At 44.0% G+C, this 18,221-nt stretch overlaps 1 protein-coding gene and 1 non-coding gene across 3 annotated transcripts in view; one reads left to right on the top strand and one right to left on the bottom strand.

Moving 5' to 3' along the window:
- Positions 1-4,042: 4,042 nt before the first annotated feature.
- LOC103177075 lies at positions 4,043-9,695 on the bottom strand. The gene is made up of 3 exons (XR_006085170.1): positions 9,361-9,695; positions 8,044-8,091; positions 4,043-7,941 (listed from the first exon to the last, which is right to left on the bottom strand). It is a non-coding gene; the product is annotated as a zinc finger, BED-type containing 4 (transcript).
- Positions 9,696-11,586: 1,891 nt separating this feature from the next.
- Positions 11,587-18,221, top strand: part of brd1a (bromodomain containing 1a) — a 42,407-nt gene continuing 35,772 nt past the window's right edge. Inside the window, exons 1-2 of one of the 2 annotated variants that reach the window (XM_042335225.1) lie at positions 11,587-11,815; positions 16,093-17,475. In XM_042335225.1, coding sequence (XP_042191159.1) covers positions 16,109-17,475 — 1,367 coding nt within the window. In that variant the 5' untranslated portion in view covers positions 11,587-11,815; positions 16,093-16,108. Of the gene's footprint in view, positions 11,816-15,234; positions 15,262-16,092; positions 17,476-18,221 lie in introns of those variants that run through there. The other variant, XM_007890981.2, reaches the window with a different exon arrangement.

Raw genomic sequence — 18,221 nt, 5'->3', positions numbered from 1 at the left:
ATAATCATGTACAATAACTGAAATCTCAAAATCACTGATATTCGCCAATATTTTGTTACGTTCACCAATCATGAACCAGTTTTTGGTAAAAATGAAAGGCTAAGTGGACAGCACTGAAACGGTAAAGCAAACGCTTTACAGTTGTGGAGTTAGTCCAGTTCCAAGAAAGCAATAGAGAACAAGTTAGCAATCATCAAATATCTTGCTTGCTAAGTCTATTGCATCTTTTCAGGGTGAATGCATAGTAAGAATATATAGATAAGATAATAATAATGATTGCTGTGATTGTAATATTTCAGAAGTACAAAATAACTGCTGTGTTTGTAACTTTAAAAACTAGTTTTTTTTGTGGAGTATGTACATTTTGAAATCCTGACAGATCAAGAAACACATGGAAATACAGAAGATCTTCTTTCTACTCTCTCCAATGGAGAAATTTTAGGTTCTAAAAATAATTTGGTGACTTTAAAAGAATTACATTTTCAAAGTTTAGTTGAAAGATTATGTACTGTAAAAGAACAATGACATTTGGTTCTGTTCAATACTTTGGAAAATAATTAACGCAATGATAAACATGGGTTTACCCAAATCTGTTTACGATTACTTCCAGAAATTTTAGAAAAAAAACATTCCTTATCTCTAGTAACATTTTTGATAGGTGTGGACTTTATTGTTTTCATATTGTGGCAGGTAGCCTTTCAGGTGTGATCATGTTAGGTTGCATTTTTTTTTAAACTTGCAAGTTATTTTTAAATATAAAATACTGAATTGTTATTGGCTTTTAACACTCTGAGATTACAATGGGACCATCAGAACATATTGAGCTCAAAGACAGGTATTGAAAAGCACAAAATTAATGCTTTAAATCAGCATAAGGTAAATCAGGATGATTGCAAACAAAACCTTAGTCCACTAAACTACTGAGGCAACTGCTTGGCAATAGAATATTGTTAATCCTCAATGATGGCCTCAAGTTTGATTCCTGAGCCAGGTATGTGCAGTACTCCAAAGCACTGAAAATGACAGACCAGCCACAGCCAGCCTGACAATCAGCAAACCTGGGTTAGGGTTAAGGCCCAGCCAAAGATTCTTCCTATTCAGCTTGTTAACCATGCAAGCCAAGCACAAATGAATAGAAGGATCCTAGATGGACATGCAGTCCTATGTCCAGCTGTGCTTTAGCTGGTTAAAGCGTGGAGTCCTGTAATAATAATACTTGCATTTGATACAGCGCTTTTCACGTCGGGAGGACATCCCAAAGCGCTTCACAGAATATACTGTAAAGTGAATTGACTGTATATTTGTGGGCGAACACGGCAGCCAATTGCGCACAGCAATATCCCACAAACAGTCGTAGATTGAAAATGACCAATTTATCATTGGTTTTGGTTTTGGAGGGATTATTATTAGGCTCTGTGTGGAGTAAGGAAACTTGCCCACGGTTTCGCTCTGCCTGGAATTGAACTCGGGTCTCTTGCTTGCAAAGCGAGTGCTCTAACCACTGAGCTACAGGACTTTGAGGGTTTTAGCGGCCTGCGGTGTGAGACAGTGGCAGAGCTGGGCGATATTGCAGAGGTATGGGAAGGTAGAGCAGATTATGGCAAGGATGTGGGGTAGAAAGGATAGTTGAGGATCAAGCAAGACGCCAAGATTCCAAACTGGCTTAGTGAGGTGGAGTGTGCAACCATGAATGGTGATGCTGTCACGTTTTATTTTAAAGCTATCGGTGATCAGTTCTATACAATTGTAAGGAATAGCTTCATGATTCTGACTTTTCTGCTTCCAACGATTGCTAGAAACTAATATAGTTTCTCTTATACTATTTTTGCCCACTACAGAACCCTGAGACCAAAATGATCTCATCCCTAATCTAGAAGTCCTTTAAAGGTCATTGACACCAGGTTCTTGCATTACACAAAATTAATGAGCATTTCGACTATCCATCAATGTTATGAGGACATCTTTATCTCTCATTGAGTTCTCTGTTGGTCACGGATACCTTACTAAATTTTACTAATTGGCACCAGCTGGGTCTCATACCTTTTAATAATTCAATACTGGTACTCTCTATATCTAAGTAATGCATATGCTTGTGGTAACACTTTACAAATGTGTACAAGATTACAAATTGCAGCTGACCCCGGGGGACCAACCTCTCCTCCCTTATCCACATTCCCACCCTCCCTGTCAATCCTCCCCCTTGTCTCGCACATTCCTTCACCAACAGCTGTCCCCTCCACATCAGTCTACAAAATGTCCAGCAAAACTCTCACCATCCAAGACCTCATTGTCGAGGAAAACATTGACATCCTTACTCTGGTCAGTAATTGGCATGGCCTTCTCTCTGTACCTTACTGTGGTTAACTGTTGCAGTGCCAACACATCTGACACCGTCCTTCGGATGGGATGTTAAACTGAAGTCGTTTTGCTTGTTTAGACACTTTAAAATCCTATTGTATTGAGTTTCCCCAGTGTCTTGATCAATAACCTCCAAAAATAAAATTCCAAAGCCATAATGCTAATCTGATTGTCTACAATTGAATTTATGCTGCAAATCTTGTAAGTCACAACAGCTCAGTTGTTAAAACATAAATTTCATTAAAACACTGAATATGATAAACAGTAAACAGCAACCTATCGGCAGCATTCGATACGGTCGACCACGCTATCCTACTCCACCGCTTGTCCTCCCACCTCAACCTTCAAGGCACTGTCCTTGAGTGGTTTAGGTCGTACCTTTCTCACCGTCTTCACTTTGTCTCGATGAATGGCTTCTCCTCCACCCCCCGTACTGTCTCATGTGGAGTCCCTCAGGGCTCTGTCCTCGGTCCCCTCCTCTTCACCCTCTACGTGCTCCCCCTTGGTGACATCATCCGCAGACATGGAGTTAACTTCCACATGTATGCGGATGACACCCAACTCTACCTTTCCTCCTCCACTCTCAACTCCACGACCACCGATGTCCTGACAGCTGCCTGTCCGACATTGAGTCCTGGACGAGAGACAACTTTCTTCAGCTCAACGTGTGAAAAACCGAGGCCCTCCTGATTGGCTCACGTCAGCGCCTCTGCACCTCAGGCGCTGACACCATCAGCATCCAAGGCTGCACTCTCCACCTCTCAAAGCCAGTCAGGAACCTCGGGGTTCTGTTCGACCCTGAGCTGTCCTTTCTCCCTCACATCCGCACCGCAACTGGCACCGCCTTCCATCACCTCCGGAACATCGCCAGACTACGGCACTACCTCACCCCTCACGCTGCTGAAACCCTGGTTCACGCCTTTGTCACCTCAAGGCTGGACTATGGGAACTCTCTCCTCGCCGGCCTTCCCGGCACCTCCCTCCACAAGCTGCAGGTCATTCAGAACTCTGCAGCTCGTGTACTGTCCCGCACCAGACTTCGGGACCACATCACTCCCACCCTCGCTCGCCTCCACTGGCTCCCCATCCCCCAGAGGATTGATTTCAAGATCCTCATCCTCACCTACAAGGCCATTCACGGCCTTGCTCCCTCCTACCTCTCCAACCTACTATCCCCCTACCTACCTGCCCGTACCCTCCATTCCTCTGGCTCTGGTCTGCTCCACGTCCCCCGCCCCAACCGCCCTACCATCGGTGGTCGGGCCTTCAGCCTCTCAGCCCCCAGGCTCTGGAACTCTATCCCCCAGTGCCTTCGCCGCCTCCTCCCTTTCCTCCTTCAAGGCCGGTCTCAAAATCTTCCTCTTTGACCGAGCCTTCAGCTCCCCTCTTGACTCTCTTCCCCCTCCTCGCTCCCTCCCTTCCCTCCCCTCACCCTGACCATTTCCCCCCTGCTCGGGTCATGACCCAACTGTGCAGCGCCTTGGGACGTCCTCCTGACGTGAAAGGCGCTTTATAAATGGAATCTTGTTGTTGTTGTTTATTTTCATCAAGCTGAATATATAGTTTGCACTGGATCTTAAAACTTCTAATACCAAGAACAATTGCCACTTCACTCGTGGTCAGACTTTTTCCACCCACAATAATATCCTTTGCATCTTATTTTCTCCATTCGGACTCATAACAGTTGGGTGACAAACATTTCTTTTTAATAAACTGCATTGCTCATGTACGTTCTCAGTGGGTTCAAACATTCAGAGTTTTTTTTAACCGTTCTCCAACTTTATGAGCAATGGTCCTTGCAAAATGACATGTACAAAAGTAATGCTTTCATTTTAGCCTATATAAACAAATACCATTTACCCTTTAGGAATTAAAAACTCATACCTAGTGAATTCTGGATAAGGCACGTGTGGAAATCAAAAGTATTGAAAGTTTGAAAAAACATTTAACAAAAATGTTAATTACATCACTAATTTTAATGGGGTATAAGCAAATACTGTACCGACATGAACCCTCAGCAAATGCCATGTTATAGCACCATCTTAGGTTACTTCTTGAGTTCCAGAAGAAAATCTGGAGTAGTACTTCTAATATTGAAAATATATAAATGGGAGATTCATTTTCAAAAAGAGGAGTCTTTCCACATTTTCAGGTATTGGCTTTGAGTGACTTAAACTGCAACTGGCAGTCGCAGTATTAAAAATTCTTTCAGGAGCTAGGATACATGGGGGACACCCAAGGAACTTAATTGCAACTAAGGTAAGCGCTGGCCAGATAGTCTTTTTCAACTTCCAGTAAAGGAGAGGATCACAACTTTGATCAAATGTCTTCTTCAAAATACTCCAATACCATTCTCTCTGGTAACTTTTGCAAATTAACTGGTTCTGCTGATGGCATTTTTACACAAGACAGCAATGACCACAAGTCATCCTGACACCCATCAAATGTCTTATTTGATGAAGATTTTGAAATACAGTTAGTAGTGTCTAAGCTCTTATCTCTTGAGATGCCATACAAGTTTTCAACTTCATGAATCAGATCTTGCTTATGTAGCTCAACTTCATCCTCTGTGAAGATGGATGTCTTGTAACGAGGATCCACCAAAGTTGAGAAGATATACTTTGGGTCATGCAAAATGGATGAAAAGTGGCAGACTACTGCCTCTTTCAGAGACTTCAACATGTTTTCAATTTCCACAGTCTCCTCAAATAAAACATCTATCTTGTGCAACAGAATTTGAACTAATGGGATTACTTGACTGAGTGTTGCAGTGCAGCTACTCATTTGCTTGTTGGCAAGTTCAAAAGGTTTCAATGCGTGAAAAACAGATTCCATTAACTGCCATTGATCACCTCTCCAAAATTATGCTCCAGAGACAAATCTTCGATAGCCCTTTTTTGTTCAATAAAACGTTCAAGCATATAGAATGAGGTGGTCCATTTGGTTGGAATGTCTTGGATGTGCAGATGTTGAGGTAAATTATATTCATTTTACAGCTCGTCTAACCGTTCTTTTGCCTCTGGTGAGCGACAGATCCGTTCAGACTTTCCGTGCAACACTCAGAAGATTCTGAACCATTCTCTGTGTCTTGATGGCTTCATTTACAATAATGTTAATGCTATGAACAAAGCAATGCACAACCACACGTCCACTCTCCCCAAGTGCATTCAGTACGTTTTGCTCATTATCAGTAACAGTGAAACCAATTTCAAGTCCTGAAGAAGTGATCCAAGTTGTCCACAATGACTCCAGGTGGTTTTGGATGTTTATGCCATTATTGTCACAATCAATCTGGGATACATTCAACAAGGCAGAACAATGATAATCTTTCTGACTTGGTGGACATATGGAAGAATCAAATGTTACCCAGTGGGCGGTTAGTGTAATGTATTCCCTGCTCTGATTGCTCATCCAAATGCCAGTTGTAAAATGAACTACTCCACCTTCTGCTTCTTTCAAATATAAAGCTATAGTTTCTTTCACATTCTCATACATTCTTGGCATAATGGTCCGAGAGAAGTAAGAAGGAGATGGTAACAAATATTGTGGCTGCAAGTATGATAGCAATCTATTAAATCCAACATCCTCTACAACAGAGAATGGCTGAAGATCTAGTGCTATCATTTCAGCAATTAGGCTTGTAATTTTTTTGGCACTTAGTGGCGATGTCCACTCACTGCTCTCCTCTGAGGCCTTCGTTCTAACTTAAGTTTTAAATGACATTTCTGAAATCAAGGACGATGCTGAAAATGTGAGTGCAGAAAACAATGAAACATCTGAGATGCCATCATTGCACACCAGCACATTATGACGCTGCTGCAGGTGCTGAATTAAATAGCTTGCGCTCAGTTGTGATGTCTTCTTTCCTATGCTTATTGCACAGTTGCAGTAGATGCACATGACTTTGGTTAGATCTGAAGAACACAAGGAAAAATGTTTCCATAATTTTGAAATATTTTTTCTGGTAACAGGTGTGGCAACTGGCTTGATGGTTGCCGCAGATGAAAGAAACGTAGCTGTGCTTTCTACTGATGGTAAAATACTATGTTTATTCGTTCTTGAGTTCCCTGAAGAGGACGGTGCAGGTGACAGAGAGTAGTTATGTGAGTGAGATGAGCCTGGGATAAGATTTTTCCTTTGATGAAGCAGAGGAGCATGATATCGATATAAATGTCTCATCAAACAGCTTGTACCAAGGTCATCCCTTTTTCTCCCTCTGCTTATCGCTCGATGACAGTGTATACACACAGCTTTGGTGCAATCTAATGGACATACAGTAAAATGATTCCATGCTTCTGAAGCTTGTCGTCTCGGTATTTTTGGAGAATTTGGTTTAATCTCCTGATGAAGAGGTAGACATTTCAAAGAAGAAAACAATGTTGGGCCTAAATGAGAAGTCGATGTACCTGCAGCAGTGCCAGTCATGTACAAGTACAGGTAGATGACACCGACGTAGATGCCGCATTAAACAACTTGTACCAAGATCAGACCATTTTTTGCCTCTGCTAAACGCTTGATTGCAATGTGCACAAATTGCTTTGGTGACATCTGCAGTCGACATCGTAAAATGATTCCAGACAGCTGACTTTCTTCTCGAACTGCCAGCAATAGATGGAAGAGAAATAACAACAGTATTAGCAATGTCAGTTTCAGCACGAAGAGTGCTCGTGAAGGTTGAAAATGAAGAATCACTTTGTTTTCCATCAACACTTATAAGATTATCTTCCTTCTGACCTACATCTGTACTGCTACTAGTGTCTGTTAAATGTTCCCAAACACTTTGACTCGTCATGATGTTTGTAATGGACTTTTTCACAGTAGAAATTGTTATCGATACTAATTTATAGCATTAAGCGGAAACTAAAGTTCTCTATCTTTAAAAGCATAGAGATAAATCTTGTCAACATAGCAGTAAAGAATAATTTGGGTTTAACATTCATTTGTTTCAAAATTGTTACCTGATTATTACAGTATAAAATTAATTGCAATGTTTATGCACTATAATGTATACTCCAAGTGTCAGGATCATATAATGAATGTTCTTAAAATGTATTCTGTTAAAATACATTGTGAGGTTGAATTCAGTTACATTGATAAAAGTTAGTGTTAACCAAGTTTTAAAAACTTTCCAATGATGCTATTTTTAAATTTAAAAACACACTGATGTAAATACATTATCTATAGTTGGCCATTTTTGAATAGATGTTCAACAAAATACCATCGTCTTGAAACTTAAAATTTGAACTGCACTTATATAATGGTATAACTGGACAATAATGACTAATAGAATAATACTTTTATCGGTTCATCAAATATGAGGGAAAAAGCATATTGATTAAATGTATGCTCTAACGGAATAATGGAAAGACTGATCTCAGAAGAGACCAAATCTGTATAATCAACTCTCAATTTCAAACAGAAATAGATTCACAGCAAGGCAATTCTTCCATTAGGATCTGAAATATATGAAGATTTTCAGAACACAACATCAAAACAGTCAGACTTTTGAAGCACTGGACCTCTTCCTGATGTGAAAGGTGCTATATAAATATAATTTGTTGTTGTTTTTGATCAGTGCAGCACCTAAGAAATAAAGAAAAAATGTCCAATTAAAAAAGTACAAATTAATTATTTCATGTTACAATTATTACAATAGACTTGTTTATGCTTTTAAATATGACTTACAATTATACAAGGACTTTCATGATAAACATCTCAAAATGCTTGACTGAACTGGAAGGAAAGGGAGGGGGAGAGAATTTAAAGGTGTTGACCAAAGGCATCGTCACCGATATACATCTTTAAAACAGGTCACTTATAAGGGAACGGAGGTCCAGAGGTTTAGGAGCACAGGAAGTCATCTGCATAACACTGATATCTCCCCAGAGTTCCTTGTACTCCACATATTAATAAAGCTGCTAAAGATCAATTTGTTAGAAGTCTATGGAAACAAACTGAAATTCTGATTGCAATTAAATTTAGGTTATGAATGGGGAGGGTTGGGGGGGATTGTAATTACAAAAGAAAGATTTCTCAGAGACTAGCTTTTATAAACATCACAATATGGTATTGCGTATGAATTAAATAATAATAATAATAATAATCCTTGCATTTGATATAGCGCTTTTCACGTCGGGAGGACGTCCCAAAGCGCTTCACAGAATAGACTGTAAAGTGAATTGACTGTATATTTGTGGGCGAACGCGGCAGCCAATTGCGCACAGCAATGTCCCACAAACAGTCGTAGATTGAATGGTGAAAACTTACTTTATAAGACTTCAAACAATTGATGCGCATTAATGAAACATCTTAAAACATCTACACACTTGTATTACTGTTTAAACCATCCAGTCATTAAAAAAATTATATGTATTCAAACACATACAAATATGTGTTCGAATTCCCCCCCATCACCACACACACACACACACACACACACAATAAATTTAGCATTCGGGCATTCCAGATTCTGACTCGCATCTTCAAACCGGGGCGGTTAATTTTCATTTCGTTAGCGTTTCAATCACGTTACTGGAACCCATCAATTCTCTCGACCCAAATCAATGGGGTCATTTGCAAAGACCAGACGCGACGCGTCTGCGGCTTAAACTGAACATCAAAAGCACTTCCGCAAAGCACTTGTGTTAAGCAATCCAGGAGGCTGACACGTCCAACCCTTCAACCCTTCAACAAACACCTTTGCAAAACGGGTTCGGTTTTGGACAATCTGTTCCTCCGTCACTTCCCCCGAACAAAGAAACGGTGGATCGCTTCTGACCGCGGGGTCACTGATGGCACAATTGCTACGAATACGACAACAACAACAACAACAACAGGATTGCATTTATAGAGCGCCTTTCACAAATACAATTAATAAAATAGCTAATGTGTGGAGGGGGGGGGGAGGGGGGAGAAACATCCCAGTGTCAACACGAGGGGAAGGTGAGCGTATCATATACCATGTGGGGAAATAAACCATCGTTAAAGGCTGACCACTGGTACCTCTATTTTCTGTGAGGCGTTTGTAAGCATTCACAAGCCGAGAGGACCCGCTGCGGCCCACACCCCTCACACCCCTCTGCTCTGGAGATATTCCCCTCACAATTCCCGGGAAAACCCGAGACAGTGAACCTAAAGGCCACACAAATCGGGCACCAAAAAGGCTGGAAGCGGACAGTCTGTCAGAGCGCCGCCCTCCCCCCCCCCCTCAGGGCTGCTCACAATACCGCGGAACTGCCCCCCCCGCCCCGCGCCGGAAAAATAAAAGACCTCCAACGTGAAACTCACTGAGTCACCGCCGGCCCCGCAGCCAACCAACCAACCGCCCAACCCGCCCAACCGCCAACCAACCAACCCGCCCAACCGCCAACCAACCAACCAACCAACCCGCCCATCCGCCAACCAACCCGCCCGGCGGCCCAACCGCCAACCAACCAACCGCCCAACCGCCAACCAACCAACCCGCCCAACCGCCAACCAGCCAACCCGCCCATCCGCCAACCAACCCGCCGGCGGCCCAACCGCCAACCAACCAACCGCCCAACCCGCCCAACCGCCAACCAACCAGCCCGCCCGCCCAACCGCGCGCCCACCCGCCAACCAACCAACCAACCCGCCACACAACCCGCCAACCAACCAACCCGCCCACCCGCCCACCAACCAACCAACCCGCCCTCCCACCCGCCAACCAACCAACCCACCCACCCGCCCAACAACCAACCAACCCGCCCACCCGCCCAACAACCAACCAACCCGCCCGCCCCGCAGCCAACCAACAAGGCCCGCTAGCGGCCTCTGTGGTGACGTCACGTCACGGGCGGGAGAAGCGGGAGGTCAGAGAGCTCAGTCAGTGATGGCGGCGCGCAGTCTGCACTCGGCTTCAACTCTCCTTCCCACCGGGAAACCCTAACCCGCTCGCTCGGCCCTTCCGCTGCTCCCGGGCTTCTCTTCAGAGCCTCGAGCAGCCTGAACGGGGGGGAGAAACACTTCAATAAACTTTGAAGGCGAGAAGGGTCTTGTGTTTCTGTTTGAGGAGGAGGGGGGGAATGGGGGTGTAAACACGTTGTGTTTATATAGATTCATTATCACAGGATCCTCTCGTGAGAGTAGGGGTCAGCACTGACTGGGGGGGGGAGGGGGGCGGTAAGAGGAGGAAGGGTGGGAATTGATGTTGATCCTCCATTCCTCCCCCTCTCTCTGATTACACAGACCGACGGGGTTTCCCCGAGTCTCGGGGTCAAGCGCAAGGGTGAAGAGTGGCTGTGATTGGCGGCGAGAGGGCGGGGTGGGGGGGGGGAGGAGGTGATCGGGGTTTACCAGAAACTAACATACTATATATTTGTAGCCCAAAGGCAACCACTTACTATAGCCCCTCCCACAGAGAATAGCCCACTATTGTGCGTGTGTCGGTTAGGGCTTTTGAAACTCTGTAAGAAAATGTTTTCAGAGTGAGTGAGTGTTTGTGTGTGTGGAGGGGGAGAGACAGGTTTTGAAATTTTAGGAACAATTTGACAGAAGGAAAAGAAGAGAACAATTATACAAATTGGGCACCCGCCCAATTGGGCGTGAACTTGCGCAATCTGCTCACCACAGTTGTGTTTGTGAGTGGAGGAGAGGTGGTTAAGTGTGTGTGAGGGGGGGGAGGTGCTTGTGTGTGTGTGTGAGGGAGGTGTTTGTGTGGGGGAGTGTGGTGGTTGTATGTAGGGGTGGGTGTATGTGGTGAGGTGTATGTGTGTGAGGGGGAGGTGGTTGTGTGTAGGGGAGTGTGGTGGGTGTATGTGTGTGAGGGGAGGTGGTTGTGTGTATGTGGTGGGGTGTATGTGTGAGGGGAGGTGGTTGTGTGTATGTGGTGGGGTGTATGTGTGTGAGGGGGAGGTGGTTGTGTGTAGGGGGAGGTGTGTGTGTAGGGGTGGGTGTATGTAGTGGGGTGGGTGTGTGTGTAGGGGTGGGTGTATGTAGTGGGGTGGGTGTGTGTGTAGGGGTGGGTGTATGTGGTGGGGTGGGTGTGTGTGTAGGGGTGGGTGTATGTGGTGGGGTGGGTGTGTGTGTAGGGGTGGGTGTATGTGTAGGGGTGGGTGTATGTAGTGGGGTGTGTGTGTGTGTAGGGGTGGGTGTATGTAGTGGGGTGTGTGTGTGTGTAGGGGTGGGTGTATGTAGTGGGGTGTGTGTGTGTGTAGGGGTGGGTGTATGTAGTGGGGTGTGTGTAGGGGTGGGTGTATGTATGGGTGGGGGGAGGGGGAAGGTGGTTGAAGCCGATTGGTCGACGCCGAGGCGAGCGTTGAAGTGCGTGACGTCGCGCGCCTCCGACGTCGGCCTTGCGTAACCCAAACGGTGCATTGCATTGTTGTCGAAGAAGAAGCGTCTCAGAAGGGAGAGCGTTTAACACACAACACACAGAGAGAGAGAGAGAGACACAGAAGACAGTGGCAATACAGACGGGTCGGGCCGGCGAGTCGGCGTGAGTCAGTCAGTCAGCTCGCGCGCGGGGTGGGGACGGGCGGCCCCGCGCCGCTGACAGTTGGCCGTGGAACACGAGCGGGTGGGGGGGGCGCGCTCTCTCTCTCTCTCTCCGCTCTCAGCGGTTATTGTTTTTCCGTTTCGTTGTGTCTGTGTTTTATTTAAACCCCGACAGCGGGAGGGAAGCGAGAGAGAGAGAGAGAGAGTGGGGGTTAAAAACACGCGCGGTACTCATTAGAATCAACGTCCGTTTGAAGAATGTTGGGTGATTTTGTTGGGTGAAGTCCAGTGGGCCCGGAGCAACCCTCGAAATCTCCTCGTTTTCCAGACCAGGGCCGAGAGTGAGAGACACACAGAGAGAGAGGGGTGTGTGTGTGGGGGAGAGAGAACCACTTGAACGGGTGAGTCTGGGCCTCTTTCCACCCGCTTCCCAACACACACACACACACGCGCGCGCGCATACACACACACAACACACACACACACAACACAAGTAAGTGAAAGCCGCGGGAGCTGCTGCGTGTGATGGCCGCTGAGGGCGCGTTGTTTTCCCTGGTCGGTCGGCCGTTGTTGCGGTGGTGGAGTGTGTGTGTGTGTGTGTGTGTGGAGGGGGCGGCGGCGGGGGTGGGGAGAAGAAGGAGGAAGAAGCCCTTCGAGTGCCTTTGCTCCTTGTTTTGTTAGGCGCCATGTTTTGTTTCCGCTTATTATTGTCCAGGAGGGGAGGGAGAGGGAGAGGGGAATGTGGCCGTGTTGGTGTTGTCGGTGACCTGAGGGAGGGAGGGAGGGAGGGGGGTCCCCGAAAACGGGGACTGGAGTTTAGGTGTGTTGCCGTCGCGATTGTTTTCTTGCTGGGGAGGGCATGGGCGGGGGGTTTGGGTGGGAGAGAGTAACACTCGTGTCCTGGTGTTTTATTTTAATGCCGGGTCGTCTTGAGGGCCCGGGTTCGCCGCCGCCGCTCATTCAAACAGGCCCGGGAAAGCGTCGGGTGCGGTGACGTCGGCAGCCCTGCCCTCCCCTTCCCTCAGTCGGGAGTCGGTGACTTCCGGGTCTTGGTGCAGTGTCCCCCCCCCCCCCCCTAAGTTGGTGTGTGTGTGTGTGTGTGAGGGGGGGTGGTGGGGGAGTAGAACAGGAAGAGATCACTGCTGTCACCCGGGTGGGCTGCTCCGCGCTTCCCATATCGTTATGTTGCCAAAACAAATTGATCACTTGTTTACTTCGCGTAACCTGACAGGCTCCTGTGATGCTCGAAGCTACACTGTTGCAGTGGGCTTCCTCTCCCCCCCCCCCCCCCCCCCACCCCATCCTTTCCTTCCCAGTGCAGAGATATCTCGACGATTTTCGTTGCCGACTAATCAGACCTTTGTTCTTCTATGCAATGTTTATTTAAGGAAAAAACATTGACTGTTGGGTTCTCACAATATGCCCATTATTTTCAAATTTGAATAATTCAAGTTCATGAAGAGTCTCAACTGAGCATCCAGTGTGACTTTCTCTAACTTGAAACACTTTTTTTTCACAATGTACGGACTATTTTTCACTTGGGCAGATTTAGTTTGACATTGATGCGCAGCAAAGTTTGGCAAATTGTTTATTGCATCCTCACAACTAACATTCTGGTTAGACCAGGTTTTTTAAAAATTGCTTTGTTACTTTAATTAACAGATGTCTACGTGTATTGTTGGAATCTTATTAAATTCTCACTGTGCTATTTTGTAAAGAATACATTGTTTCACATTCATTTGGCATGACAAAACATTTTATTCACATGGCTTCATCAGTGCTACAAGTGCTCATGTTGTATATTCAAATGTGCTTTTAGTGTAGAGGGATCTGCTTTATCAACATTTAATTTTCAATAATACACTGTTGCAAGGGAAACTCGGTTTAAGGAAAAACATATGTACAATACAAAGTTACATTTGCATAGCGCCTTACACATCGGGATTACGTCCCAAGGCACTGAATAGAAATGCGCACGCAGTGCTGTTGAAATGTGGATCTGGAGATCGTTTTTTGATCCTGCACTTAAATCTGGTTGGGCAGTAAATTACAATTATACCAATTTGTCATTTGAGCTGTGGTCCTTGGTCAGTTGTACTGATGTTTACTATGTATTTGGTTCTGGCATTAATCGTTACCAGTAGTACCGCAGTTTAACATTGTGTGTATTCCCTCATTTTTCTTGCAATCAGTATTAGATGTAAAGTTAAGTTCTGTAAAAAAATGTGCTAACTAAAGCACTAGTGTATTACAGTGTTCTTGAAAAATTATCAATTTAATTTATTGATCTAGAAGCATTTTCAACATGTGGAGATACCTGGAACTGCAATTTAAAGGGTACTGTTGCTATGGAAATTTAAATTGTAGCTCTTGACATTTTACTTGTTAATTTTAAATCATGCTCCTTGAGCTATGTTTAGAATACCATTTCATTAAAATAAAAATAGTAGTTTTTGTGAACTTGTCACTTTATAGACAAGTTTAAATGGTACACAGGACCACTTAGTAACCTTCTCAGCATCTTCTAATTAGCCAGAAACTTCAGGTTAATCCCTGTTGACTTGGGACAAGATACCTCTAAGGTGTTCATTATAACTTGCAATGGGAGTTGCCTTAAATATACAGCGGTATTAAATTGCATTGTGTTGCGCTTTAAAATTGTACTAAATATAGATAGATAGTTTAAAATGTTATATAATTGTTAGCTTTCAGACGCAGTGGTTGTATGAATACATGAAACACAGTGTCATTGAAACAACCTGGAATTGTAAAGATTCTGCAAGGGTAATGAGCATACCTGCGCATATTCTAATACACATGATGGTCCAGGAGGATGTCTTCCAAGTGCTTCACAGGATTTACTGTAAAGTTCAGTGACTGTTTTATGAGTAGTATGAGACCTTTAGGCGACCTCAACACACAAACCTTGATTTTAAAGTCTCATCGAAAGGACAGTGCTTTCAGGAATGTATCCCTGTCCCAGGATTGTCCTGGAGAGTCAGCTGGACTTTACAAGTTAAAAATCCAGACATTCTAATGGCAGCCAAATATTATTGAAATCCTAGAATTGCTGCAATTTTGCAGTTCATGTAGAAAGAGGACATGACATGTTGTTAGTGATGTTCAGCTTGCAGCACTCTTGCCTTTCGGTGAGAAGTATGGTGGTTCAAGCCTTGTATTTAGATTTGATCATATGCAGTGACAACCCCGATATGGTCACTAATAGGGACATGCTCCATTGTGGAGATTAAACCTTTGTGGATATATAAGACTCAGCTTGTGTGTCTTTGTTTGATATCCTACATTAACTTGGATCAGTTCTTCACCTCACATTGCTCAGGAAATATCATTTATCGTTGCTTATTGCGCAGAAGCCTGCAAAAAAGCATGTTTTGATGGCATCGCGGCCTGACTTTACTCCTCTATCTCAGCCATGATAGAGAGCAGGTGTGTAGATGGTCATATTCTTCAGTAATCTAGTCTGATACTTTAATGCCTTACTGTAGAAACACTATTGTCGGATGAGACATTAAATTGAGTTCCCATCTACTATTTGATATGGATGTTAGATCCCATGGCACAATTCAAAACGAAAAAGAACTTCTCTTAATATTTTTACGAATAATCTACTGATTCCTGTAACTCAGTGGTAAGAGCACTTGGGCAAGTGAGAGACCTGGGTTCGATTCCCAGTAGGGAAAAACTTTGGGCAAGTTTCCTTACTCCACACGTTTGATAATAATCCCTCAAGAAACAAAACAATAATAAATTGGTCAGTTCAATCCACGACTGTTTGTGGGACACTGCTGTGCGCAATTGGCTGCTGCTTTTCACCCACAAATGTACAGTCAATTCACTTTACAGTATATTCTGTGAAGTGCTTTGAGACATCCAGAAGACATGAAAAGCGCTATGATCAAATGCAAGGATTATTATTCAAATGGACAATTACCTTCAGGCTGTTTGTAGCACTGGGTGCATATGGATGTTGTGCGAGGGCTTGGCTGTGATGCCCTCCTTTATCAAAGCCTGGATGTGCACGTCCAGGCTCAAAGGGGAAAAATGACTAAATGACTGGAAAGCTGAAGGTGTAATGTGGATCCGATCCAGAGCAGCAGATATCTTGACTGAGAGAGCGGAGAAAATGAGGGTGGGGGAGAGGGGAGTACATGTTTTAAATGGTTAACATTATGTGGTTGAAATCTTTACAAGGGTTTTTGTAATTTAATACTTTTTGAAAACTATTTTTTGACTTAATAAACTTTATTTTTTTTGCAGCATATTCCGTTTAACAATGAGAAGGAAAGGGAGGTACATTCGAGTGGCAGCAAGGCATCCAACTTCACCATGCAAGCTGAAGCACTCACCAAGCAGAGAGATGCTGACCTATGCTCAAGCACAACGAATGGTTGAAATGGAGATTGACGGCCGACTACACAGGATCAGTATTTATGACCCTTTAGAAATAATTTCGGAAGATGATTTGACTGCCCAAGAAATTGTTGAATGCAACAGCAACAAGGAAAACAGTGAACGCCCCCCAGTTTTCATAAAGTCTAAAAGGATCAAAAATAAAGTGAAAAAGAAGGAAGCCACTGTTCAAAATACACATGGAGCTCCAGTGCAAATGGCAAACACATTGCCAGAACCTAGGTTTCGAATAGTAGATTATCATCCTCCTTCTGCTCCTCGTCGACCCTCATCTTATTACAGGCTCATTGAGAAATCACCAGAGGAACTTAATAATGAAGTGGAATATGATATGGACGAAGAAGATTATGCATGGTTGGAAATGATTAACGAAAAGCGTAAAAGTGATGGCTTTAGTGCAATTTCACAGAATGTGTTTGAGTTCCTCATGGATAAATTAGAGAAGGAATCGTACTTTGAAAACTATAATCAAGGAGATCCCCAGTCTTTAATTGACGAAGATGCTGTTTGTTGTATATGCATGGATGGAGAATGTCAAAATAGCAATGTAATCTTGTTTTGTGACATGTGTAACTTAGCAGTGCATCAAGAATGTTATGGGGTTCCTTATATACCTGAAGGACAATGGTTGTGCCGACGTTGTTTGCAGTCTCCTTCTCGATCTGTTGATTGTATTTTGTGCCCTAATAAGGGTGGTGCTTTCAAGAAGACAGATGATGGTCAGTGGGGACATGTTGTGTGTGCACTGTGGGTGCCTGAAGTAGGGTTTGCAAACACTGTATTCATAGAGCCCATCGATGGTGTTAAGAACATTCCAGCGGCTAGGTGGAAATTGACGTGCTACCTGTGCAAGCAAAAAGGGTTTGGTGCTTGCATCCAATGCCACAAGGCAAATTGTTATACAGCATTCCATGTAACTTGTGCGCAGCAGGCTGGTTTGTACATGAAAATGGAGCCCATTAAAGAAACTGCACCCAATGGAGCAATAACATTCAATGTGAAAAAAACTGCTTTCTGTGCTGCACACTCTCCCCCTGGATGTGTGAGAAGACCACTAAACATTTATGAGGCAGTTGAAGTGAAAAATGGCATATGTAGAAAAGACTCGCATAACAAGGCATCTAAAACGAAGTGCAAGTCCAGGCAGAAGGCAAAGAAGACTAGGAAACTCTTAGCTGAAAAATGTACTGCTGTACCTGTAGTATCTGTCCCATGTATTCAGCCTGATAGGTGAGTGTCTTCAGAAACCTGATGAATAATTGCATGTGCTTCATTTGGAAATTTTAAAAGTAAATGTTATTACAGATTCCTCAAAATACATAACTTGCTTCATGTTCCCCTCCTATCTGCCTCATCATCAGTCAGTGGGCTTCAGCCTTTATGCCCCACTGTCTGGAACTCCATTTGGAGTCTTTCTGACTTGCTTCTTCCTTTCTGTGTTTAAGATCTGTCTCAAGACCTACCTCTTTGATCATCTTTCATCACCTACCCCAGCTCAAGTCCCAGACAGCAATGGGTGCTTTGAGACAACCTTCCAACCTGAAATGTGTTATATAAATGTTTTACAATGCAAATTTACAAAGATACCGAGGTCTTTCTTTCCACTTACAAAGAAGCTGGGACTTTGTCCTACATTGATGGTTAACTGTGGTCGGGTTGATGAATTCAATATGGAAATGATATGGCGAAGTAATTTCAGTTAAAAAATAATACAAATTTACATTTATATAGAGCCTTTCAGGTTGGGAATTTACTTCAGTTGAAAAACTATACCTTTTTTTTCTCAGGCTGCCGAAACCCTCAGCCATGCATTCGTCACATCAAGGCTTGATTATGGAAACTCCTTCCTCATCGGCCTTCCCAACTCTTCCCTTCACAAGCTATAGATCATCCAAAACTCTGCAGCTCATGTACTCTTGTGCACCAGTCTCCGTGACCCCATCACTCCCACCCTCGCCCGTCTCCACTGGCTCCCC

This window comes from Callorhinchus milii, unplaced genomic scaffold (assembly GCF_018977255.1).
Source record: "Callorhinchus milii isolate IMCB2004 unplaced genomic scaffold, IMCB_Cmil_1.0 Scaffold5, whole genome shotgun sequence".
Classification (NCBI taxonomy): domain Eukaryota; kingdom Metazoa; phylum Chordata; class Chondrichthyes; order Chimaeriformes; family Callorhinchidae; genus Callorhinchus; species Callorhinchus milii.
This window is presented reverse-complemented; position numbering and strand designations above follow the sequence as displayed.